The sequence below is a fragment of the Emys orbicularis genome, chromosome 19 (assembly GCF_028017835.1).
Source record: "Emys orbicularis isolate rEmyOrb1 chromosome 19, rEmyOrb1.hap1, whole genome shotgun sequence".
Classification (NCBI taxonomy): domain Eukaryota; kingdom Metazoa; phylum Chordata; order Testudines; family Emydidae; genus Emys; species Emys orbicularis.
In genome coordinates, this window is record NC_088701.1 from 20,850,311 (window position 1) to 20,876,026 (window position 25,716).

At 49.3% G+C, this 25,716-nt stretch overlaps 1 protein-coding gene across 1 annotated transcript in view; it reads left to right on the forward strand.

The window, feature by feature from the left end:
• Window positions 1-7,205: 7,205 nt before the first annotated feature.
• The window catches only part of TFCP2 (transcription factor CP2), a 39,172-nt gene continuing 20,661 nt past the window's right edge, over window positions 7,206-25,716 (forward strand). Inside the window, exon 1 of the mRNA XM_065419309.1 lies at window positions 7,206-7,327. Coding sequence (XP_065275381.1) covers window positions 7,206-7,327 — 122 coding nt within the window. The remainder of the gene's footprint in view (window positions 7,328-25,716) is intronic.

Here is a 25,716-nt window from a genome sequence, read left to right on the forward strand (position 1 = left end):
GGCAGATGTGAAGCCTACTTCATTTCAATCCTTGTTTATTTCGTAACCCTGCCTGTCCCTTGTGAGACACAAGTTCTCGGTATCTAACGACATCTAGGAGGACTAGCTCAATTTGTATCCCCTCCCCTATGAGTACAAAGCACTATCCATCAAAAGACTTTAAACGGAAGTTTCTGCGTATGATTTGCTGCTAGGGCTTGGGATCACTGCGTCGTTTAAAGCGCCAGTAGGTAGCTCCCTTACTAACCTCGTTTGCCAGAGGAAAACCGGCCAACTGCGTCCTGGCATCTCCCCTGCCACCCTTGGGAAATGGAAGGTTAAATTGCACTAAATGGGATTGTTTCTATAGGAAGAAATGGGCAGAACCGGCCGGGCCAGGCAGCTTCTTCACCAAAGTGAGGCCTCTGAAGGCGGACAGGGTGTGAGCCCTTTCATTTGCTCCATCCTCTTTCTTTTTTTGCGTTGGCTCCTGTTGAAGTCGAGCGTTACCCTTTCCCCTGCTAGGGCTCGAGCCTGGGGGTCTAAAGGCATGGGCCTCTGTTAGCTGGGAGGCATAAACCACTCTGAGTGGTCTCACCAGGAGAGGGGGACCAAAGAGCCGTGCTGTGGAGCCGGGGCTATACAAGGTATATTTTACCTTCCTCCTGCAGGGTTCTACGCTTGCCTTTTGAGCGTGGTTTTTCTGAAGGGGGTGATCTGGAAAATGAACGGACCGGACTCTTGCTCACTGCTGGAAGGGGGATGGGGAAGTGGCAGCAGCCCTCCGGGCTGTAAGAGGGGAGACCATCAGCTGATTGCCTTGTCGAATTGCCAAGTGAAGGGGGGCCGACTCCAAGCCAGCAGCGCCAGCCCTCCTCCCCGTGGGAAAGCAGCCAGGCAAAGGACTCAGACTCTGTACAATGGAGACGAACCAGGCCCTAGGGCTGTGTGTGGAAGGAACAGCCTTCAGCTTTGAACTACAAAGTCCCTCCTTGTGCGGCTCAACAATCAGGGGACGCTCTCCAGGGGACGTCTATTCCTTCTTTACCGGCAGCCTTTTAGAGCGCGTCGGACGTCGCCTGACCGTGTCGTCCCCCGCCACCGCCTGTGTGGCATCACTGCAAAACGCGCCAGAGCCCAGCTCTCCGGCGGGATACAGGGAGGTGGAATGAGAGCTCTCCCAGGTGCCCTCTTTCTAAGCTGGGTTCAGTGCAAAAGGGGAGGAAGCTGTGTGTATTAAGGTCCTGCGGGGAGGGTGGGGCCAGCCTGTTCCTGTCTGTATATGCACTGTGTGTCTTTAACATAAGAAGGGAATGGGAGGTGTGTTTTGCTGTCTTGTGAAAGCCAAAATATATATAGATATAAATGATTTCACAATAATCCTTAACTGTAAACCCAGGAAAAGGTCCTATTCGGTGCTGCCTCTTCTGCTTATCTTAAAGAGACGGTGCTGGTTGCCTCGGGCCTAAGCATTTAAAACACAAACAAAAACAAGGCCTAAATTTCAGTCCCAAAGTAGATCATCAGAAAGTAGCTTCTGTGGCTAAGTGGAGTGGGAGGTTCTGCTTGCCTGCATAGTAATCAAGAGGTGGCATCAGACCCCGGCACAATTTCATCTGCAGCCAGGGCCCACCTACAGGCTAGGAAAGCGTCAGATAGCCCAGTAGGATGAGAATCGGGTATAGGGGTCAGTGTCCCATAAAGCCCTCTTTATCCTAGGAGATATATGAGGGTTATGGGTCTGACATCCTGATCTCCAGGACACATCCCAGAGGCTAGTCGTTACTCCTAGGGGAATCTCAAGGGAGTCTGTGTCCTAGTTCATTGCCCACCTTCCGAATTGAGCTTTCTGCTCCAGGAGGGTGGCACTGGCGTTTCAGCGTAACTCGCTGCCAGGCAAAATGTTTACACGTCACGTTGATTTGGGGACAGCCGACCTGGGCGGGATGGGGGCCAGTGGAGGGTTTTGCTGAACTGAAAAGCTGCTTTGGTTTTACCGCATTTTTATCGGGCAAAGATCTGCCCGCAGGCTGAATGTCACTAGCCCAGGACCACGAGACTCAGCAGGGAGAGGAGGAACAGGGGAAAGACCAAGCCGATTAATTGGACAGTGGCTGCTGCCTCCACAAGCAGACCTCAGTCCCAGCATCAGCAGGGCGATTCTGCTGTGCAATAGAATTTCTTGGCACCTTCCCCTTCCAATCAGGCTTTTGCTAGGATGTTTGGTTGGTCCCCTGCCCTGAGTTGATGCTGCTGTTCCCAAGATGCTACAAGCAAAGCTAGCTGTTCCGTTGGCTGCCCGGTGTGGTGGTGAGACCAGTGCCACACAGGCGTTGCTGATTCCCCAAACCTCTGCTCTGAACGGCAGAACGAGGTGCTCGAGGGGCGCGTCTGGATCTGTCCAAAGAAGGTTTCTTAGAGGGAGGGTTGTGGTTTTTTGTTTTTTAGGAAGTACCTTTCCGGATCTGCTGTCCCGCCACCTCCGTTTGGAATAGCTAGGGCAGGGTTGGCAGGCAAATTCCTCCCTAATAAAGGGGATCCATCTCCCTCTCTCCCTGCCCAAGAAATGAGTGTTTCAGTGATTTCCAGACATGGCCAGAGTGGGTGGGCAGGACTGAGAGCAAAAGCAGTTTCATACCATCCTTGGAGCAGGAGGTGGTTTATACGCCGCCGCCCCGGGTCAATCAGAACCTGAAACGCTATCGCCAGTCCTGTGTCTCCAGCCTCCAATCTCCAGGGCTCCCCCCACTTAGCCAGTCCTCGTTGGGCAGGCCATTCCCCCTCGCCTCGGTTAACGCCACTGCTCGGTTTCAAGAGAAGCTGTTGGATTTCACAGAGTGCCATGTGAGGTGGTATAAGTTGAACAAGGAGGGAGGGAAGGGCTCCGTGGGGGTGGGGAGCCGGTCTGGCTGTCTTGCTCTGTTAGACTGATGCACTTGATGTAGTTGTGTGAAATAAACAGTATTTTTTCTTTTTCTTTTTTCACTTTCTTTTGTAAAAAATGTGTCGTGTGGCTCCCGGCCGGTTTATTTATTTGCAGTCTCAGGGGAGGAGAAGGGGCATGAGACGGGGGTCCAGGTGAGGGCTGCATGGAGCAACTTCCAGCCATGCTGAACTGCATCTGCTGGGGTGAGGTCATTGGTTCCTACCTGCTCGGCCCAGGGTGTGATGCTCAGCTCACTGCAACTCCTACTGCCTGGGCTAGCAGAAGGCAATTCCCAGTTCAGCCAGCTAGTTGGTCACGAAACCCATGAGCCAGTCTCCATTCTCTCCTCTAACTCTTCAAGGAGTTAGACACACCCTATCCCTGTCTTCAGAGCACAATCTGCCAGCGAAGAGCTTTCTAGACCCCTTCTGCCGAAGCACGGAACTGGGGGTGGGTGGGTCACGGTCTTGTTCTTTTGTGTCTTGATCATAAGAATTGCCAGTGGGCACAGACAGTGAGTGGTTTGTGCTGTACCTATCTCCTCATTCTAGCTTAGCCAGTAGGCTCTGACCTCTCAACATATACACGTACCAGTGCAAGAGAACCCCAGAGATGACAGATGTTTGGGATAAAAATGACAGCAGGAAAAACAGCTGCTTTTGCTGACATGTATTAGGAAGACGCAAAAGCCATAGTACCACAAACTTAAAGAATCCAAGGGAGAGGTTGATTCTGGATTCAGAGCCTGCCATCTAAAGGCAAAATGCCCCTGGATTGCCTACCTGGAGGAGTGCTGGATTATTACTGTTTCTAAAAACAAACAAACAAAAAACACATATATTCATGTAGATTGTGCTGGTGCTGACAGACAGCACGATGCCTACGCACCAATTAAATTCACTGAACAAACAGGCCAGCATTCCTAAATTCCACCTGAGGGGAATTAATTCTCTGATCTTTCTGCCAGGGAAGGTGCAGCTGTGGTCCAGAGATGTACATGCAACATTGGCAGAAACCAGGCAGCAGGATTTTGGAACCTGCTTTTTTTATTTCAGAGTCCACTGATGATTTCCAAGCCCTTCTGACTGCAGGGCCTGGTGGTGGCCACCAGGTGGCATCGATTCCCTAATCATACAGCAGCAAGTTGCATAATGGATATAAAATTAGGGCCCCATAAACACCAGTTAGGAGGGGGTGGGGAAGTTTTTGCACTTGCTCAATGTTCCATAGGCTGGGGGGCCATGGCCCAGCTACTTTTAAGCAGTGGTCCTGTACTAAATCAATATGGTGGAGTGTTGCCTCCAGGAAATATCTGAATTGGTGCCACTGATTGAAAAGTTCAAGATGTTCTACCATTAGGAACACAAAATGACTTCCCCGAAGCAGTTGGGAATAGGGCTCGGGCAGTGTGTAAGTGAAATAATATGTGCTAATCCTCTGCTGGCAGCTGGATGAGAGAGGCGCAAGCCCATTTTTCTGGGAAGAATACGGCCCAAAATAATGGGGAACCAATTCTGCAGGGAGAGAAACTTTTATTGTAAAGGATTGAAAACTAGAGAGACAGGTTGAGAGTGGAGGGAAACTATGATCTGCTAATGTGAGCACATGACTGAATGTAAACGCTTTGGGCCAAGGAGTGTCTTTTTGCTCTGTGTTTGTACTGCGCCTTGCACAGTGGGGTCATAGTCCATGGCTTGGGCTCATAGGTAAGAATAGGTAGGAATTTCCAACGCATATTAATTGTATTTTCTCTAGGAAAATAATATAGATGGCGTTAATCATATGCCCCTCCAGTCGGGGCTGAAAACTGATTACTAATGTAAACAAGCCTGACCCCATTTCCAGCAGACATTGGGCTGAGTTTTCATTGCAGCAGGGCTCTAGTCCACTTCCCATAACAGCAATGCGGGCCGCCATTGGAAATCCACCCTATGAAAACAAGCCCCCCACCCCAGCTTGAATCTGTCAGTGCTGAGGGTTCCTGGGAAAGAAACTGCCACCCAAATTGTAGGGCAGCAGCCAGCCTCCCATAGTGGTGGGAAGGCCGGGCTCCCTGTCTGCATGCCGAGGACTGTGTGGACTGCGGACCTGCGGGATCGGTCGACGCTACGCACATCTCATGCGGTGCCTCATGGTCTCAGACGCCATCCGATGGTCCAGGGACATCTACATCGAGCACATCACCGGCCACCGACAGTACCAGGAGGCGTGAGCCAGAGTGACATCGTTCTCCCACTACGAGAAAGGGACCAAGTGACCTTCTCCGTTGGATCATATGAACTGGAACCATAAACTCCCTGAACATTAAATCTCACCAAATGAGGGTCAATCCATCCTCATCATCATATCCACTCATAATCCACACCCAAACATAGCCACTTTATGAACTTCATACCCTCATATCTCAATGTCTGTACTTTGACCCATCAACCTTTTACCCCCCAATCGGGGATATTGCAGATTATGTATTCCTCATGCCACTTTATCTTAAACCAAACTTTGCACCCTCGATAATCTGTATGTTATTCCCTGATAACCAGAAACTTCAATGCTCAAACTCTGTTCACTATTTTTTTTTAACATCATCTTAATAAAATTTTTAAATCTGGATGAAGTGTGGGAGCACTTTAGCCAAAGCCCCACTTTTCTCATTTGAGTTCTAGATCCACCCGGAAAAGCGCTTCCAGCAGCCAGATCAGCTGGAGAGGACCAGCTAGGGTAGTTATGCACAAAGCCGGAGTTCTCCTCTGTTAGCTTCAAAGACTCAACTTGCTCCAGGGTTATGTTAAGACTTAATTGATTCATCCGCAAAGTTGGTGGGTCCGACTGGAAGGATTTTGTCATATGTTTGTACCAAGTTATTTTAATAAACTTTCTACTGGTTTAGCTTTTCCAGCCCCTTTGATGTGAAAACTCTGCAGCTGTTCAGTACATATTAATTGTAATGCATGAAATAAGCACGTGCAATATTTGCCTTTGCTCCTCACTCCTCTATTATTCTTGGAGTCCCCCAGCTCCACCAATGCCCTTTAAATCCCACCCTTGCATTCTCCCGTCCTGCCAATGCCCCTCAATCCCAACCCACAGCCCCCTGCTGTCCCCACCCTGGGTTTATCGCCCAGGACAATTCTGCCACTGCCCTGCAATCCCAATCCACACACCCCAATATCTCCACCCCTTCCCCCAGGTCTGCCACTGCCTTCAGAGTCCCCCTGCCATTATCCAGTCCCCTAGGTTCCAGGCTGAGTCCACCCCCAACTCATTGCACTAATTAGCCAGGGACAGGAATCGAACCCGTAGCACTCAGAGAAATTGGCCTAAGCCATGTCCCAGAAATGTAGAGGGAGAAGAATCCGGGCCGTACCACGCTGAGCGGCTCCTGCGCTTTAACCCCACTAGTCCCGCCCCGTCCGAAGCGCTCAGCCTATCGCAACGGTGCTGCCGAGGCGACGAGCCCGCCGGTGAGCGGTGATTGACTGGCGCTCGTTTCGCGTCTGGAGGGGTCTGGGCGCTGCTATTGGCCGCGAGTGAGTGAGGGGGCGGGGCTTGTGCCTGGCTGGGCTGGAGCAGGGGGCTGCGGCGCCGCCGCCGCCTCCATATTGCGGGGCCGGGCGAAGAGGTGGCGGGGTCGTGAGTCGCGCTCGGGGCCGGGCAGCCTGAGGGCGGCAGCTGCTGGGAAGGGGGGATTCCCTGGCGGGGGGGGGACTCTGGGTGAGGGGGTAACTGGGGGGTGCTGGCCCCTGGGAGGGGGGGGACTCTGGGTGAGGGGGGGGCTCTGGGGGGTGCTGGCCCCAGGGAGGGGGGACGGACTCTGGGGGGTGCTGGCCCCGGAGACGGGGGGACTCTGGGGGGTGCTGGCCCCGGAGAGGGGGGGACTCTGGGGAGTGCTGTCCCCTGGGAGGGGGTGACTCTGGGTGTTGGGGTTCCTAGAGGTTAGTATCCCCTGGAAGGGGGTGACTCTGGTTCTCAGGGTCCCTGGGGTGTGGGGGAGTAGTGGCCCCTGGAAAGAGAGTGTCTCTGGGTGTTGAGGTCCCAGGGAGATAGTGTCCCTTGGAAGGGGGTGACTACGTGTTGAGCCCATTGGGAGTTGGAAATTGTGGGTCCCTGGTGGGGCAGTATCCCCTGGAGGGAGCTCCCTCGGTATTGGGGTCCCATAGGGGGAGATTGTGGGTGTTGGGTGTGTCTGGGGTGTATCTCCTGGAGGGAGTGACTCAGTAGTGAGTACCCTGCTTCCCACTGATCTCTGGGGTGGGGGTTGTACATTTACCGCGGGGCCTGAGCCCCGAGCCACTGGGTGAGGATGGCGTGGGCTCTGAAGCTGCCGCTGGCGGATGAGGTGATCGAATCGGGGCTGGTGCAAGATTTCGATGCCAGCCTCTCGGGCATTGGCCAGGAACTGGGCGCTGGCGCCTACAGCATGAGGTAGGTGAGATCCTCCTGAACATCTTGTCCTACACCGTGAATTGAGAAGGGTGATGAGAGTGGAATATGGAAGTTGTGATTGGACCACCGCGGGCTGGGAGACTGCAGAGTCCAAGAGTACTTGGATATTGCATTGAGCTCAGCAGAACAGACAGCACAGTGTATCACAGGCGTTGCATTTAATGGCAGATAACTTTCTGGTGGGCTGATTGAAGCCATCACTAGGTTGGAGCAGATCAAGGGGCCATATAGTGCAGTATCCGGTCTTCAGTAGTGATCTGTACCAAGTAACGGGGGGACACCTTCCCCCCTGTTTGCTCTGCATGCTGCATTTGTGAATGTGAAAGACGAAGTGAAACCAGTGGCAGGGAGATTTGGACAGCAGTATAAAACCCGAAGATAAGGTAGAATTTAGAAATAAGACGAAAGTGTGTCACTCCCTGCATGAAGTTGGCCTGAGGAGTTAGCGGTTGCTGGGAGCCAGAGTTAAAATTCAGCCGCAGAACTCAACAGTCAAGATGGATAATTTTATGAGTTTTGTAAATCCTAAAATGGGAGTAATGGGGACTCTGTGCTTGAGGGCATCATCTAAACTCAGGGTCAGGAAGGATTTGCAACACCTGCCCTTCCTCCCCTCACGTTCAGCGTTGCACAGCTGGTTAGCTTTGGGGCAGTTGATTTAGTTGGGGATTGGTCCTGCTTTGAACAGGGGGTTGGACTAGATGACCTCCTGAGGTCCCTTCCAACCCTGATATTCTATGATTCAGTTCACCTGCCTCTAAAAATATCAGGTATTGGCCATGGTGGGAGGCAAGTTCCCGGGTGGCATGGACTGTTCCTATAAAGGGGATATAGCGAATCCATTCCTCTGGAATCTGGCCTCCTGCTGTCAGGTTATGGATAAATCATCCAGACTTAGGCTATGTCTATACATATAGTGCTGCTGTACTGTACCAATACGTCTGGGGAACACGCTATAGACCGACTGGAGAGAGCTCTTCCGTCGGTATAAACAAACCACCTCAGCCAGCGGCATAAACTGTGTTGGTGGAAGAAGCTCTCCCACCAACATAGCACTGTGCACACGAATGCTTATGTCAATGTAATTTATGTCGCTCCGGGGGATGGAATATTCACACCCCTGAGCAACATATGTTTTGCTGTAATGTAGATATAGTCTAAATCCTGTGCCTCCCACCTGTTGCTGATTAGGAGAGCCTGTTCCATGCTTCTTTGTTCTATACTCCCTCAACTAATCAGGCCAAGAGTGTCTCTTCCTTAATCTTGCCCTGAATAATCACCCCCAAGGGCTGGAAGAAGCACCTTCAGCTTTCTGTGATGTGAGCGCAGGCGTTAGTATCTTAATACTTTAATTCAAGAAGGATGTTGATGAAGTGGAGACAGTTCAGAGAAGAGCCACGAAAACGATTAAAGGATTAGAAAACCTGCCTTAGGGTTGGTCTACGCAGGAAAATTACATCCGCATGGCTACGTCTCTTGAGGTGTGAAAAATCCACACCCCTGAGGGATGTTCTAAACCCTCAGTGTAGACAGGGCTAAGTTGAAAGAAAAATTCTTCTGTTGACCTAGCTGCCACCTCTTGGAACCTTTCCCATTGGTGTAGGTAGTGGCTACACTGAAGCGTACAGCTGTGCCGCGGCAGCTTTTCAAGTGTAGATGAGCCCTTATAGTGACAGACTTAAAGAGCTCATTCTGTTTCGCTTAACAAGGAGAAGGTTAAAGCGTGACTTGATTACAGCCTATAAATGGGGAACAAATATTTAATAATGGGCTCTTCAGTCTAGCAAAGAAGAGTCTAATACAGTCCAGTGGCTGGAAGCTGAAGTTGGCCAAGTTCAGACTGGAAATAAGGTGTAAAATTTTGACAGTGAAGCTAATTAATCACTGGAACCATTTGCCAAGGGTTGTGGTGGAATTCTCCATCACTGAGCATTTTTAAAGCAAGATTGGATGTTTTTCTAAAACATCTGGTCCAGGAATTATTTAGGGGACATTCTGTGCCCTGGGTTATGCAGGAGGTCTGACTAATCGCAGTGTTCCTTTCTGGCCTTGGAATCTACGCATCTGCGAAATTCTGGCTCTCTTCCTTTCTGTGACCTTGGGGGAAGTCGCTTTCCCTACGTTGCAGTGGGGGCTGGGACGGAGTTTAAGGATCATTTGTTTAATATTAAAGTGCCTAATTAATACTTGTATTAAGATAGTGATCAACAGCCCTGCTCAGGATCAAGACCTCATTGTGTTAGACACTGTACTGACATGTCCTTGCTTAGAAAAGTTTGTGTTAACCCACTGCTGATTGTCTCATTGGTCCCTCTCTGTACCTGATCTGCAGGGGATAAGAGACTGTCACAGCCCCAGCTAAGCTATAGCAGCTCATGCTTTCAGCTCTGGACGTCCTCCGTTCAATCCCTGGTGTGGTGGTCATCACCCTTGCAATCAAAGATGACGTATGACATGCAGTGTCAGGGGAGAGGGATAAATCAGATAGAATTTTATAGACACATGTAGGTTGGCAGCCCAGTGTTTCCCCTCCCCTGCCCAATAATTCAAGTATATAAAGTATCACCTATTTCCCTCTGTCTCTATAACCATTATTAACTGGCTGACTTGGGCCTGGTCCACACTAACCCCCCACTTCGGACTAAGGTACGCAAATTCAGCTACGTTAATAACGTAGCTGAATTCGAAGTACCTTAGTCCGAACTTACCGTGGGTCCAGATGCGGCAGGCAGGCTCCCCCGTCGATGCCGCGTACTCCTCTCGCTGAGCTGGAGTACCGGCGTCGACGGCGAGCACTTCCGGGATCGATTTATCGCGGCTAGACAAGACGCGATAAATTGATCCCAGAAGATCGATCGCTTACATCCGGACCAGCGGGTAAATATAGACGTACCCTTGATGTGGCCTTGAGAGGTGATCTGAAGATGAGGAGGGTGGTGGCTTCACTTGTTGGGAAGGCATAATACTTAATAAAGTGCTTTGAGATCTACAGATGAAAAGTGCTGTATCAGAGCTAGTATCATGTCATGGCTAAGGGGTGGTATGGAAGAAGGTGCAAAAGAGGCTGGCATTTTGTTTTAGCCAAGTGGAGGAGGTGGGCAGGGAGACAGTACAGTAAGGCAGTGGTAGGGAGGCGCAGAACCGTGAAGGGCCTTGATGATGAGCTTGGTGATGGAACAGGGGGAGCCATTGGAGAGGTTTAGTTAAGGGAGTGATGTCAGTGTGATGGGCAAAGAGGCGTTCTAAAAATCTTAGGGTTGGTCTGCATGAGAAAGTTGCACTGGTTTAATTTAAGGTGTGATTTTTATTTGTATTTTAAATTGGTGCAGAAGTGTGTGTGGACACTCCTGTTTCGATTGAAACCAGGCTTATTTCGGTCAATCCTAATCAATTGAAGCTGAATCAGAACAAAGCTGGTTTGAAATAGAATGGAGGGGAGGGGTCCAAGATGTCTCTTGATTACAGACATGAGTGACTGGGAGGATGATGGAGTTGCCAGCAGTGATGGGGAGACAGCTTGGCAGGAAAGTTCAGGAGTTTGTCCACCTTAAACTTAACATCTAGGATGGGATGTTGGAGAGACAGGCCAAGGGGTGGAGTAGGGTGGCGGGAGATGGGTCAAGACTGGAGAGCTAGACTCGAGTCACCTGTGGAAAGATGGTGATCAAAACTGTCGGTGGAAGCAATCGCCCAGGGGGCAGGCATAATGGGAGATGAGTGGGCCAAGGATGAAGTCCTGTGGAAACACTGCCCATAAAGTGACAAAGATGAGGGGGACCATTTGACTGTGACTCTGAAGGCCTAATCAGAGAGATGGGAGGAGAAGACAAGACAAGATTTAAAGGACGTGTGTGATCAGTGGTGTCATAAGCAGCCTGGAACCGAAGGAGGCTGAGAGTGGAGCAGGAGCAGGAAACTTCATGAGAGCAATTCTGGAGAGGTGAAGATGGAGGAAGCCAGACTGGCAGGACACCCAGGATAGGGTTTGAGAGGAGGAATGTGAGGTGGAGTGAGATGGGGCAATAATTGGCAGTGTTTCAAGGACATATTTGTATTTTGGGGAGAACTGGCCAGAAGAGAGCAAAAGGTTGCGAGGAAGGGAGGTGGGGGAAGCAAACTTTTTTTTTTTTCCTCCAGGAAGAGCTTCTCCCAGGATAGGTTGACATGAAACTTCACCACCAGTAAGTTGTTGCAATCATAATGCCAGCATTTGGGTAGAGGTGCACTGTGAAAAGTTCAAGCAGGGGACGCATAAGGTGGAGTTTGAAATGTGCTAAAAGTTAAATGACATTTCCTGGAGGAGGACGTGTGCAAATGTCAAGGTGTTAACACTTTCAATGCAACAGGCTCATGGTAATCTCAAGCTATGTCTACACTGCAGTTTATGTCGGCATAATTTATATTGCTCAGGGGTGTGAATAAGCCACACACACACACACACACCCCAAGCGACATAAATTACACTAACATAAGCACTGGTGTTGCCAGCACCATGTTGGCGGGAGAAACTCCCGTAACTGCTGCCGCTCACGGAGGTGGTTTTATTATGCTGACAGGAGAGCTCTTGCCCGTCAGCATAGAGCATCTTCACCAGACATGCAGCTGCAGCACTTTGTGTGTTGACATACCCGTAATCCGGTGGTTCTCAACCCGTGGCCAGTGGGCTGCTTGCGGCCCAGTCAGCACACAGCTGCAGCCCATGTGACATCCTCAGGTCCATACTGGTAGTATGTATATTGTGTGGATGTAGCCCACATACACACACACCTGTATATACAGCCCACAATGGTAAATAGGTGGAGAACCACTGCCTTAGTCCATTGTCAATAGGAAGTGAAGAGCTCCTTGCTTCCTGTTACTTCATCTCCTTTAGGGGACAGACGGTGTTAAATAGCAGCTGGAGTTGTTCAGGCCTGGTCTTTTATTTAACCAGTTGATGGGGATAACTAGAGCCTTCTCCCGGTTGCCTCTAAGTGTATGACTGAGACTACTATCAAGGCTGTGCAACACCAACTTATTCTTGTAGCGTGTCTTACGTGCAAACGGTACCCGCTCTGACTCGCACATCTGGGACAGTGTCCTGTTTATCATGTATAACTCTTAAAACCAACTCCTTTAACTATCTTACTGATAACACCTTCAAATAGTAAAATTAGATTGTAAGTTCTTTGGCACAGGGACTGTCTTTGTTCTGTTTGTACAGCGCCTTGTGTAATGGGGTTCTTATCCATGGCTGCAGCTCCTAGGTACTACCACAATGCCCCCCCCAAAAAACTTACAAAGAAGTAACATTAGTTGGTATGTGTGGCTTTTTATTTTATTTATTTATTTACATTAATTTGTATTCCCATAGTGCCTACAGACCCCAATCCAGGCTCAGGACCCCGTTGAGATATCGGCTAGATAGATACATAACTGAAAGATGCTTCCTGACCCAAAGAGCTTACAAGCAAAGTCATGATGCAACATCAAGGGGATTACAACAGACAGACATGGAACGCAAAGCAAACAGATGATTTGTGATTGACGTAATAAGCAGCAGTTACAGCACACCCGCTTTCCTAGCTATTATCAAGTGTTTCAGAGCTACATGGCCTGTCCTTTTTCTGAGAGGAAATGCAAGCAGTGAAAATAGACAGGTTAGTTTTGCCGTAGCTCTTTGCCATAAGTTTGGGCTTCAGAGTTCCTAACACTTCTCTTATTTTTGCAAAAATGCTAGGTCTGAGCTACCTACTATTGTTTAGTATTCAGAGTGACTGAGAGGGAGAGAAATGGAGAGGTGTTAGCAAACAGCAAGGAGATGTTTCCAGCTAAAACTTGAAGTGAGGCCGAGAGATGCAGGAAACCTGTTCTAAGTGGCAGGAATGTTCTGGCACCAACAGTGGGCAAGGAAGGCCGAGCCTAGATAGCTGGTGGAGGTGCACGAGATGAGGGGGGCAAGAGGCCTGACTTCATTGCCCTGCATCGTGTCACCATTTGCACCAGTGCAAAGTGCTGCTGATCTGACCTGGTAATGTCTTACACGTCAGTGGTGGAAATGATGGTACAAGGTGTGGGGCAGTGGAGAATTGGGCCTGAGGTCTGTGAAGTCAGCTAAGTGCACAGAGGATTTTAAGAATGACACAGGCTTTAAGCTGGCTCCTGGAATGAACAGCCAGCCAGGAGAGGGGTTTGAGAATTGGGAGTGACTGGCTTATACATCCTGCATGTCAGAGGTATGTCAGCATATCTTGCCCATATTGAATCCCCCTTCAGATAGTGGACTTCATAGGATGATTCCCACCCTAATAATAAATGGAGATATACCTATCTCCTAGAACTGGAAGAGACCCTGAAAGGTCATCGAGTCCAGTCCCCCGCCTTCACTAGCAGGACCAAGTACTGATTTTGCCCCAGATCCCTAAGTGGCCCCCTCAAGGATTGAACTGACAACCCTGGGTTTAGCAGGCCAATGCTCAAACCACTGAGCTATCCCTCCTCCCATCTATGAAGGAACATAAATGGCTATTGTGAATTGTAGACAAATTAGAGATGTCCACAAGAACATAGAATTCCAGGGTTACAGGATCAGGTCTGACAATGTCCAGATGAGACACAGCATGGTCCAGTGGATAGACTGCTGGCCTGGGAGCTGGGTTCTGGTTTTGCCTCCACTACTAACTTGCAGTGCGACCTTGGAAAAGTCACTTCCCTTCTCTGGGCCCCTTTTTCTCCTCCCGCCTCCTGTCTGTTTTATCTATTTAAATTGTAAAAATCTTGAGGCAGAGATTCTCCCCCACTATGGGTTTGTGCTGTTCCCAGGGTAATGGGGCTCTTTGCCTTGGTTGTGGTCTCTAGGTGCCACCTCCTACTATTAATACTTCTTCCTTTATAATCCCCAGTCATCCTCCTCTTTCTGTTCAGTTCAGATACGTGCCTTTGGTTTATGTGCTTTGTCATCGTGCTGCTCGGTATATGGAGTCACATCCAACTTTGGATGTAGTTTCCCAACAGACAGTTCTGAACCTAATTTGTCAGCCATAGTGAAGCGAGGCTGGACATGAGGCTCCGGAACCAAATTCCGTGACTAGATTTCAGCTCTTGTAGTCTGGCAGTTAAGGCAGGCCCCCTCCCTTGCAATAGCAGGTGTTTTTGTTTTGTTTTTTTTCTTCAAACCAGAAACACAGAGAAATGAATATATTCAAGTGAAACCCTGTCGGCTGCTTTTCAGAGCTTGCATTCCATAAAGGCGGCGTCGGTTAGCTTGCAAAGAAATAGGGGGTGGGGTGGGATTTTAAATCTTTAATTTGTAAAATGACCTTGGTGAAATGGCTTGTCTTCTCCTGGCTCTGTAAACCCAGCTGTGCACTTGATAAAAGCAGGGTGATAGTGCTGATTACCGGGAGTCTGAGAGGAGTTTTCCCCAGGAACTAGCTACCCAGAACACCTGGCTCTTCCATATCCTCCTAGCAATACACACCAACCAGAGGCAGAGCTCTGCTCCTGAAATATTACCTGCAACTCCAGGGTAAAGAGCATCTGAGCTAAACACCCCCAGTAATGTCGTCTGACACCAAGTTAAGTTTTCATACCACTTAACAGTAATTCACTTAAGCAAACTCAACTCCTTTCTCCTCTGTCGAAAGCATTCCATGCCTTAGGTCTGAACTCTGTTGGCCTCCTGAAACCTAACTCTCTTTCCCTGACATTTGTTGACCTAAGCTGATCATAAATAGTGCCTGTCCTACTGTAGGTAAATGCCTTCCTGACATCTGACATTTTCTCCTGTGTCATGGCCGTTCTACACACCAGTCATGGGGAGGAAAGACATCTATAGCCACTTTGTTTCCTCCTGTGTGTTTGTTTTTCCCCTCCACCACTCCTTGTGGTTTTCAGTTGCTCTTTAATCTCACTATGGAAGAGGCACAGTGCTACCTTGGGAATGTGCATTGGTAGGTGGGCATGGAGATGATCCTCACCCTTGGAGATGGACGTTCACGGCTTTACCTTGTGTACGTTCTGCAGTATAGGATCAGAGGATGCATTTCTAGGTATACTTAATTCTGCCTTGAAGCAAAGGGATGGGAGGACTAGATGACCGCCTGAGGTCGTCCCTTTCAGCTGAACATTTCTATGATTTTGCTAGAGGATGCAATGGTTGGTGTTACTGGTAGCTTTATATAACATAGCAGTTCTAAGAGATCAGAGACAGCTTTGAAATATTTCATTAGTAACTGACCATACATTTCCCTTGGAAGAATTCGTGGAACTCTGTGTTGTTTGTTTGACTGTCAACTGTACAAGAGTGTCTCAGTTGTGAATCACTAGTTGTCTAGGGGAATTCTGGGAAGCCGTTAATGGGAAGTATAAATGTGCTAATGGGGAATATAACTGAATGTTAGAGCTTCTCAGTTTTAACAAAACTTACAACTCATCATCTTCCTGAACTGAGCAGATGAATGGTGACATGAAAGGTCATAGCATGAGAAGATGGGACTTAGCAGTGTGCTGTGTCTTGAAGAAGGTTGGAGATAACACATGAGGTCACAACCTCTTGCTATCTCTTGGTAAGTCATTAAGAATTTCCACTGGAGATGCTAGTTGTGAGTCCAAGCATTTTTGAGGAACCGTTGAGCTCTTTAAACTCTGGCTGTCTTAATGATACCATTCCTATAAATATTTAAACTTTTTATTACACCATACAACATGTAAAGCTGACCCTATTACCCGGGTCGCATAGCACAGAAACATAATGGCCTTTAAATGATTAGAACTCCCAGCCTAGGAGCTCTTAACATAATCCATGACTGCTGTGACTGAGAGGTGGAGGAAACTGCTTTCTTTGGATGCTGTTTGTGATCTTTCTAGTGCGGATAACTCCATGCAGTTAACCATATCAGTATGATCACTGGACCAGAATGCCTATCTGTATGTTCAGTTAGTAATCAAAGGCTCAGAATGAGCTGTGCTTCTGTAACCTATACAGAGCTCTTATCTTTGGTAGTAGTATATTGCTTGTTTTACACTTGGTTAACAAGTGTATAACTGTAGGAATTCTGTGCTTGATTAGACTAATTCTACAAATATGGCAGTACAATGGTCCAGAACCGACTCTGTGTATCACCTATTGGAATGTGTAATATTTCTAACAGAAATCCAGATTCCAGGTTAAGTAGGGTCCCAAATAGCTGGGGTCCTAACAGCTTTGTCAGCTGTTAAATCGGATCCGTAGCTATTATAGACTGGCTAAATATTTGGTGCTGTGAAAAGCAGTCTGTGATGTAACAGCAAACTGCTTTACTGACTCTTCACCTGATGTTAATTCCAAGTTGTTATATAGAACTCCAGATGTGTTTGCCACCTGTTCTAATGCAGTGATGACTGGCTATTTCATTATGGAGTGGTAAGGCTGGTGTTCTCAAGATAGGACGGTTGCATCCAGGGGAATTCTAGCTCAGGGAATCTTTCTGCAGGAAAAATAGCCATCACTGTGTGCTAATGGGATGCCTAGTCTATAGCAAAGTTTCGTTCTTCATCTGTCCGCTCTGCAGAGAAACATCAAGCCAAGTCGTTTCACGGGATTATGTAACATGCCCAATTGCATAAATTCACTCGCACGTTCCTTGATGCAGCAATGTTGTGTTTCCAGCACCCAGGCAACTGTGTAGGTCATCTCCCTTGTATGTCTAGCTGGTTGTTTGGGGACAGATGACTGCTGCAGCAATATATCTGACAGTTGATGAGGTGGCATAAGTTTCTCATATACACTAGGTGTGGGAGATCCCCTAAAATCCAAGAATTTTCTGTAATGTCTTGTGCATGTTCCTGGCTCTATTTTTCCCTGGTGCCGCTCCCCCATCCCCTCAGCTTGCTCGGGATACCAAGCACGTTCCATTGTACTTCTACTTTGTTTCAATGTGAGGGTTAGTATGTATGGTCTACTGGTGTTTTCGGTTCTCCCCGATGCACTTACTAGGAGTGTGAGTCCATGAACCAATAGGCACTTGCTCAAGTTAGTTCCACCGCTCATTGGCATCGTTAAATATTATTTGCTTCACTAAAATTGTCATCTTTTGGGGTTAAATGAGCTGCAAGCTTCTGGGGTCTCATGCTGTAGGGCTGACTCTTGGCACCAAGGGATGGGTTTGTAGCTGTTGGGCTGTAGTAGAAATACATAATCTATATATGGGGCCCTACCAAATTCATGGCCATGAAAAACGTGTAACGGAAATCTGGTCTTTTGTGTGCTTATACCCTGTACTACGCACATTTCACGGGGGAGACCAGCATTTCTCAAATTGGGGGCCCTGACCCAAAAGAGAGTTGCAGGGAGGTCGCAAGGTTATTTTAAGGGGGTTGCGGTATTGCCACCCTTTCTTCTGCGCTGCCTTGAGAGCTGGGCAGCCGGAGAGTGGCGGCTGTTGGTCGGGTCCCCAGCTCAGAAGGCAGCGCCTGCCATCAGAAGTGCAGAGTGAGGGTGGCAGTCCCACAGCCCCCCCTACAATAACCTTGCGACGTACCCCGCCCCAACTCCTTTTTGGGTCAGGACCTCTACAATTACAACACCATGAAATTTCAGATTTAAATAGCTAAAATAATGAAATTAACGATTTTAAAAATCCTACGACCGTGAAATTGATCAAAATGGACTGTGAATTTGGTAGGGCCCTAACTATATACATTGCTACATGGCCCCTGTCACTCCAGTATGTGAACATCTAGTGGAAGGCAGGGATGGTGATGCATGTGGAACGGATGATAGAAATCAGGGCATTTAAAAGAAATAAAGATAAGATGCCAGTGCTTATAGGGGTGGCTGGGCTGCAGCCAGCAACTGCCCAACTTGCCTTCTACCTGGGTTTTTCTCTTTAAAAGCAGCCACTTCCTGTTATGATAACGATGGAATCAGATGGAGACTGGTTACTTTTGCAGCGTTTTGCGGGGAGGGGAGCCCATGAATATTTCATCTCCTGAAATGAAAGGGTTAAAACTTTGCTCGGGGGGCCAAATGGTAAATGTTTGACTAGTCCAGTTCTCCCTCAGCAAACTTTTAATGTTCAGCAAAAAAACATGTTGACCTTTAAGGGTCTGACTTAACCTTCCTTCCCTGCCTTTCTTCCCCACACCCCCTACGTTCCCCTAAAGTAGTTGAAAAGTAAAGTAGTTGAAAAGGGTGTTCAGCAAAACTTAATGTGCTTTTAAACTGTTTTAAAATGAACTCCCCGTGTGGTGGAAAATTTCTCAGCCTCTCCAAACCAAGGTCGGCAGTGATGTTAAAATCTCCGCTTTGGGGCTGAGACACCGATCTGTGTGTGTCAGGCATGATGGAAATGTATGCCACAATGTTCCTTCACTCCTTCTCCAGGCTCCATTTTTGTCAACAGGGCACAGGGTGAAACTCAAGTCTCCTATCTTACAATCTGCCAGATGACCACACCTGAGATAGGATGGTTCAAAACAATCAGAGCTTATCTCCTGAAGGCAATACCGTGGTCCCCAAAGTCTCCTGATCCACTAATAATAAGTAACACTGACTGTTAAGTTGGATTGGTGACATTATTTTAAAAAAAGTAACTTAATTCTCAGGCCCAGATCCTCGGAGGGATTTAGGTGCCTAACTCCAATTGAAATCAGTAGGAGTTAGGTGCCTAAAATACCCTTGAGGATCTGGGCTTCAGACTCTTTGAAAAGTACAATGTTCCAGAGGGGTAGCCGTGTTAGTCTGTATCAGCAAAAACAACGAGGAGTCCTTGTGGCACCTTAGAGACTAACAAATTTATTTGGACATAAGCTTTCATGGGCTAAACCCCACTTCATCAGATGCATGGAGTGAAAAATTCAATAGGCAGCACATGAAAAGATGGGAGTCGCCTTACCAAGTGGGGGGGTCATTGCTAACGAGGCCAATTCAATCATGGTGGATGTGGCCCATTCCCAACAGTTGACAAGAAGGTGTTACAATGTTACATATGACTGGAAGGAACCTCCTGGGTCAGTGAGTTGAGTCCCCTGCTTATTGCAGGCAATGCCATCATATAATCCCAATAATAAATCTACCAAGCCCCGACTTAAAACAGGCTAGCTTGGTGGCCTCCACACCTCCTATGTTCTGTTAAGTACAATGACTTCCCTCTAAGGCTGTAGATATTTCTAAGAGCTGACGTGCTCATTGCTGTATAAGGGTAGGTCTACACTTACCTCCGGGTCCGGCGGTAAGCAATCGATCTTCTGGGATCGATGTATCGCGTCTTGTCTAGACGCAATAAATCGATCCCGGAAGTGCTCACCGTCGACGCCGGTACTCCAGCTCGGCGAGAGGAGTACGCGGCATTGACGGGGGAGCCTGCCTGCCGCGTCTGGACCCGCGGTAAGTTCGAACTAAGGTACTTCGAATTCAGCTACATTATTAACGTAGCTGAAGTTGCGTACCTTAGTTCGAAGTGGGGGGTTAGTGTGGACCAGGCCTAAGAAACAAATCAAGTAGAGCTCTGTGTAAGCTCGAAAGCTTGTCTCTCTCACCCACAGACGTTGGTCCAACAAAAGATATTACCTCACCCACCTTGTCTCTCTAATATCCTGGGACTGAGGCTGCTACAGCAACATGAGAACCAAATAGACAGTCTGCCCCAAGGAGGTTGCAAGCTGAGACGCAGAGATAAGAGGAGATGTACTGGGAGACCGAAAGGAGGTTTAACTATGGCTGTGTGCGTAGATTTTTGTCACTTGTCTCAAATGTAATGTTATAGTGGAGAAGGCACTTTGGCTTGCATAGGTTCGTGGCTTGTCAAATATGTCAGTAACTTAAATCATTCGAGCTGTCTCCCTGCCAGTGCAGGATTGTTCCCTATGGTACAAATCCTGGCGTTCTTGAACTGTAGACTGGACAAAAGTTACAGTAGTGTCCGATGATAGATTCACATAGTGCACTGGAGACAAGATAGAGGACGCTGAGCTAGACAGATGCAAATGGCTGGGCTTTGCCTTGGCTTTATTTTGATTTCACTACCTTTGTGTCATTCAGCTGCAATCTCTTCATGTGGGGTTTGTCTGTGCCCACCATAATCCTCCTCCAGCCAGGGTAGGCTGTCTGTGCTAAGAGGTGGTGTGTGTGTTTCATGTTTGTGGTCAACAGCATGCTGGGCAAACTGGAAAGAAGCATTACATAGTAAAAACTGTTCCATCCCCCTAAGGCTTAAGGAAAGCGTGCGAGCCATTGCAAGGTTTCAATATTTGCATGGAAGCAAAGTTTTGGAAACTCTTAAATACAATTTAATTCAAAGGAAGAGGTGCATCTGACTGGGGCTTCTACAGATGAGAAGCTGTGTGGCATTGGCGTGGGTCTGAGACAACCTTGGTTTTCATCTTGGCTCTCATGTTGACTGTGTGACCCTGAGCAAGTCACTGCCCTTCTTTCTGCCTCAGTTTTCCCCCAGTCCCACCCCAACCTCTGTCTTGTCTATTTAGATTGTAAATTCTCTGGGGCAGGGACTGTCTTACAGCAGAACTAAAATTCATTTGCAAATTTAACACCTTTAATTTGGGCTGGAATAGGGACTGGGAGTGGCTGTCTCATTACACAAGCAGCTTTGCCTCTCCTGGAATTGACGCCTCCTCATCTATTATTGGGAGTGGACTACATCCACCCTGATTGAATTGGCCCTGTCAACACTGGTTCTCCACTTGTGAGGTAACTCCCTTCTCTTCATGTGTCATTTATATAATGCAGGCCTGCACAACTCGTAAAGCGGCGAGGGCCATATTACTCCAAAGAAAACAGCTGAGGGCCGAAACCCCCTGAGCGCTGCCAACCCCCCCCAGTGCCACCCAGCCCCCCCTGAAACACAACACCCCCCCCAGCGCCGCCCGCCCCACGGAAACAACCCCCCCAGCGCCTCCAAAACACACACACACACACACCCCCAGCGCCACCTGCCCCGCGGAAACAAACCCTCCTTCCCCAGCGCCGCCCCACCGAAACAGCAGCATTGAACCTCGGTAATTTGTTACAGCGGGCCCCTAAGGTAGTATAATTAAGGTAAAAGAAAAAATGTCTTTTTGCTAGAAGTAAAATAAGATCTCCCCCACCCCGGCTTTGTAATCAATTGCCCTGCTGAATGAATGAGGTGTGAATGAGGAAGGCGTGCAAGGCAGGCACCTCCAGACAGCTACAACCCTTGGAGAGGGCAGGGTGGGCTCTAGGATTTTTGCCGCCCCAAGCAAAAAAAATTTTGGCCACCCCCCCTTTTTTTTTTGTGCCCCTCTGCCCCCGGCCCCGCCCCAACTCCACCCCTTCCGAACCCCTTCCCCAAATCCCCAGCCCTGCCTCCTCCCCTGGCGTGCCGCATTTCCCCCCCCCATTGCTTCCTGCGGGCCCCCCGCGACCTCCCACCCTAGCTCACCTCCGCTCCGCATGCTCCCCCGGGCGTGCTGCCACTCCGCTTCTCCCCCCTCCCTCTCAGGCGAGGGAGGGCGGAGAAGCGGAGCAGCGGTGAGCTAGGGTGGGGGGGCGCAGGAAGTAACGGGGGGGTAGAGGAACCGCTCCACCACCGCCGCCTCCCCCGAATGCCCGCCGCTCGGCTTCTCCTCCCTCCCAGCCTTGCTGCGCGAAATAGCGGTTTCATACACGGCAAGCCTGGGAGGGAGGGGGGAGAAGCGGCGGCGGCGCGCTCAGTGGAGCAGGCGGAGCGGAGACGAGCTGGGGCGGTGGGGGCACTTTTTCCCCATGCTCCGGAGTCGGCGCCTATGATGGCCAGCGCCCGAATGCCACCCCAAGAAATGTGCTTCCCCAAGAAATGTGCTTCCCCAAGCACCTGCTTGTTTTGCTGGTGCCTGGAGCCGGCCCTGGGAGGGGGGATGGGAGCCAGACCAGATCAGTAGAACAGGTCAGCCACCGATTCGCCGCTCGCCTCCTCAGCCCCCGCCACTGCCCGCTCGCTCGCCTCCTCAGCCCCCCATCCCCCCCGGCTCGCCTACTTACCCCCCACCACTGCCCGCCTCCTCAGCCCCCCTCCCCCGCCACCAGCTCACCTGCCCCCCCCCCCGCCACTGCCCTCCCGCTAGCCTCCTCAGCCCCCCACCCCCCTCCCGGCTCGCCTACTCACTCCCCGCCACTGCCCGCCCGCTCTCCTACTCAGTTCCCCTCCCTCACCCGCCGCTTGCCTACTCACCCCCCCACGGGCCGCACAGTGAGCCCACGCGGGCTGCATGCGGCCCCCGGGCCGCATGTTGTGCAGGCCTGATATAATGCCTGCATCTGTAACTTTCACTCCATGCATCTGAAGAAGTGAGGTTTTTTACCCACAAAAGTTTATGCCCAAATAAATCTGTTAGTCTTTAAGGTGCCACCGTGCTACTTGTTGTTTTTTGTGTCTTATTATGTGTTTATACAATGCCTAGTACAATGGGGGCCTTGACCTTGGTTGGGTAGCTAGGCATTTCTGTAATATGTAATAAGGGCAATCCATCCAAGATTTTTACACTGGAAAAACTCTCACCCCCAAGTTTGTTGTCTGTGTGAATGTGACATATATTTTAATACCTGAAATACTTTGCTTAACCAGGAAATGGACTGTATGTGTGTTTGCTCTGAACTGTCTAGACTGTTTTTCCCCCCCTATGTTTGTAATGGTATCGGTGACCTTAGTCTGACTAAGGCCTCACATTCCATCCAATCTTCCCCTTGGCGCAAAGTAGTTTCTGGTTACTTTGCTAATCTAGCAAGTTGAAATTCCCTTGTCTCATCCAGTGCTAGGTGTGAGGGGTTTGTCTGTTTATGCAACACTACCGCCCTGTCTTGTGAGAAAAGCTCTGCTTTTTTCATTGTTTGGTAAGGCTTGACTTCGTCTGACCCATAGAACATTCTTTCTTAAGCCCTGCCTATGCAAGGAAATTTTCTGGAAGAGCTATTGTGGAATGCGTGACTCTTTTTTTTTTTTTTTTTTGCGCGCCAGAATAAAGTATTCCCCACTTGGTACTATTCCAGAACAGTTTATTCTGCAACAGCTATGCTAGTTGACTAGTCCATATAGACCAGGCTTTGAGCAGCTGCTGCCTTGATTGCAGTATCTCCTCTGTAAGGTGCTATTCCTGGAGATACCAGTGTATTGCATGGTGGGCAGCTGGTGTTTGGTGGAGGGTTTGAGTGGCAGAACTGGACTGAAGGGGGAAGCGTCTTTTCATTAAAAAAAAAAAAAAAAAGTTCCACTATTCTAGCTGCACTTCAGCGCTCTCCACCTCGAAGGCATCATGATTTGTGTGTGCGCGTGTCAGTAACAGCCACGTGTTTTGTAAAGAATTGTCAGGCTTCTCCAACCGAGCGCTGTATCAAATTCTGAACGCTGGTCTCCAGAGCGTCCCTCCTGTCGGTGCTATTGACAGCTGATGAAGTCTGAGAGACTTTTAGAGACGTCCGCTGGGATTTTCTAGAAGTGCTTAAAGCCTGGTTTACACACCAGTTTTTTGTAGTGGTAGAACTCTTTCCATTAAGGGTGTATTTCCCCTTCCCCTCTCCTCCCCCCCCCCCAACTGATAATTCTACCAGTGCAACCCGTAGTGTGAATGCAGTTTTACCAATATAACTTATTCCCATATGGGAAAGGGAATAAGCTATACCAGTTTACCAGCACTTTGATAGCAGGATAACTCCATCTCTGCTAGGGGCACATACGCTGCTGCAGTTAAAGTGATACATACACCTTAGGGCAGTGGTTTTCAAACTTTTTTTCTGGTGACCCAGTTGAAGAAAATAGTTGATGCCTGCGACCCAACGGAGCTGGGGATGAAGGGTTTAGGGGGTGGGAGGAGCTCAGGGCTGGGGCAGAGGGTTGGGGTGAGGGCTGCAGGTTGGGGCCAGGAATGAGGGGTTCAAGGTGTGGGAGGGGACTCTGGGTTGGGCCAGGGGGTTGGGGTGTGGGAGGGGGGCAGGGCTCTAGGCTGGGGATGCAGGCTCTGGGGTGGGGCTGGGGATGAGGGGTTTGGGGTGCAGGAGGCAGCTCTGGGTTTGGGGGGGGCTCAGGGCTGGGGCAGGGGGTTGGGGTGCAGGCTTACCTCGGGCGGCTCCCAGTCAATGACACAGCAGGGGTCCTGGCACCGTGGACAGCAGCAGGTCCATCTCCTAGGCAGAGGTTCACAAATGGTGCTGCACTGCTCTCGCCGCAGGCACTGCTTTTCTCTCTCCCCCCCCTTCCCCCCCCCCCCAGCTCCCATTGGCCATGTGGAGCCAGTGTTTGGGGCGGGGGCAATGCGCGGAGCCCCGTGCCTCCCCCTCCCCCCCAGGATCCGGACCTGCTGCTGGCCACTTCCAGGGCGCAGCGCGGTGTCAGAACAGGTAAGGACTAGCCTGCGTTAGCCGGGCAGCACTGCCGACGGGACTTTCAATGGCCCAGTCGGCGGTGCTGACCAGAGCCGCTGCGACCCAGTGCCTTCCATTCCATCCCTGGCTTATTGTAAATCTGACAGGTCAGTGTGTACCCAGATCATGGTATGTTGTGGGACTGTTGGAAAAGGTCACTAGAGCATGTTGCTTTAGACCCTCCAATGACCCATCCCCTCGCAGTGGCATCTGAGGCAAACCACATTTGTAAACAGCCAATGACAACCGAGGTGTAGAAATAGATGATCTAATAATGATTTACTCGTAATTTCTACTAATAGGAGTTTAAATCTTCTCTACCAGAGTTAAGGGTGCCGAGAAATGTCACAGCTAATGGAAGGTGCTGCAGGCTTGTTTTTGTTCTTTTTTAAGGTCAAAAGGAACTGTTGTGTTGGTCTAGTCTGGCCACCTGTGTAACACAAACCACCATAGGCCTTCTCTGTAAATTAATTCCTGCTTCAGGTTCAATAGCTGTGCTTGAACCAAAGCATCTCTCTCAGAAAAAACATCAATTCTTGATTTTTGAAATTTCTTGTGATGGAGAATCCACCACAACCCTTGGTAATTTGTTCCAAAGTTTGATTATCGTCACTGTGAAAAATCTGCCCGTTATCTGTCCAGAAGGGATATCTGGTTGGGTTGCCATCATCGATTCCAAAGAAGCTACTCCATCTCCATGGCAGCTCGGTGGGAGAATTTTCTCTTCTGGTGACTCCTAGACATGCTTGCTTACCTGGATGTAGGAGTTCAAATGCCTAGAGTCCTGCAAATCTGCAGACATCTTCTTTATATCTGTGCAGGACTCTACAAAATGCCCAAAGCTCCCAAAAGCATGATGGTACCATTCACTCACATGGCTGGTTAGTTGGCAAAGATGGGTTGGTGATTTGTTGTGCAGCATTTACCTAGCTCCTAGAACTGGAAGGGACCCTGAAAGGTTATCAAGTCCAGCCCCCTACCTTCACTAGCAGGACCAAGTACTGATTTTGCCCTAGATCCCTAAGTGGCCCCCTCAAGG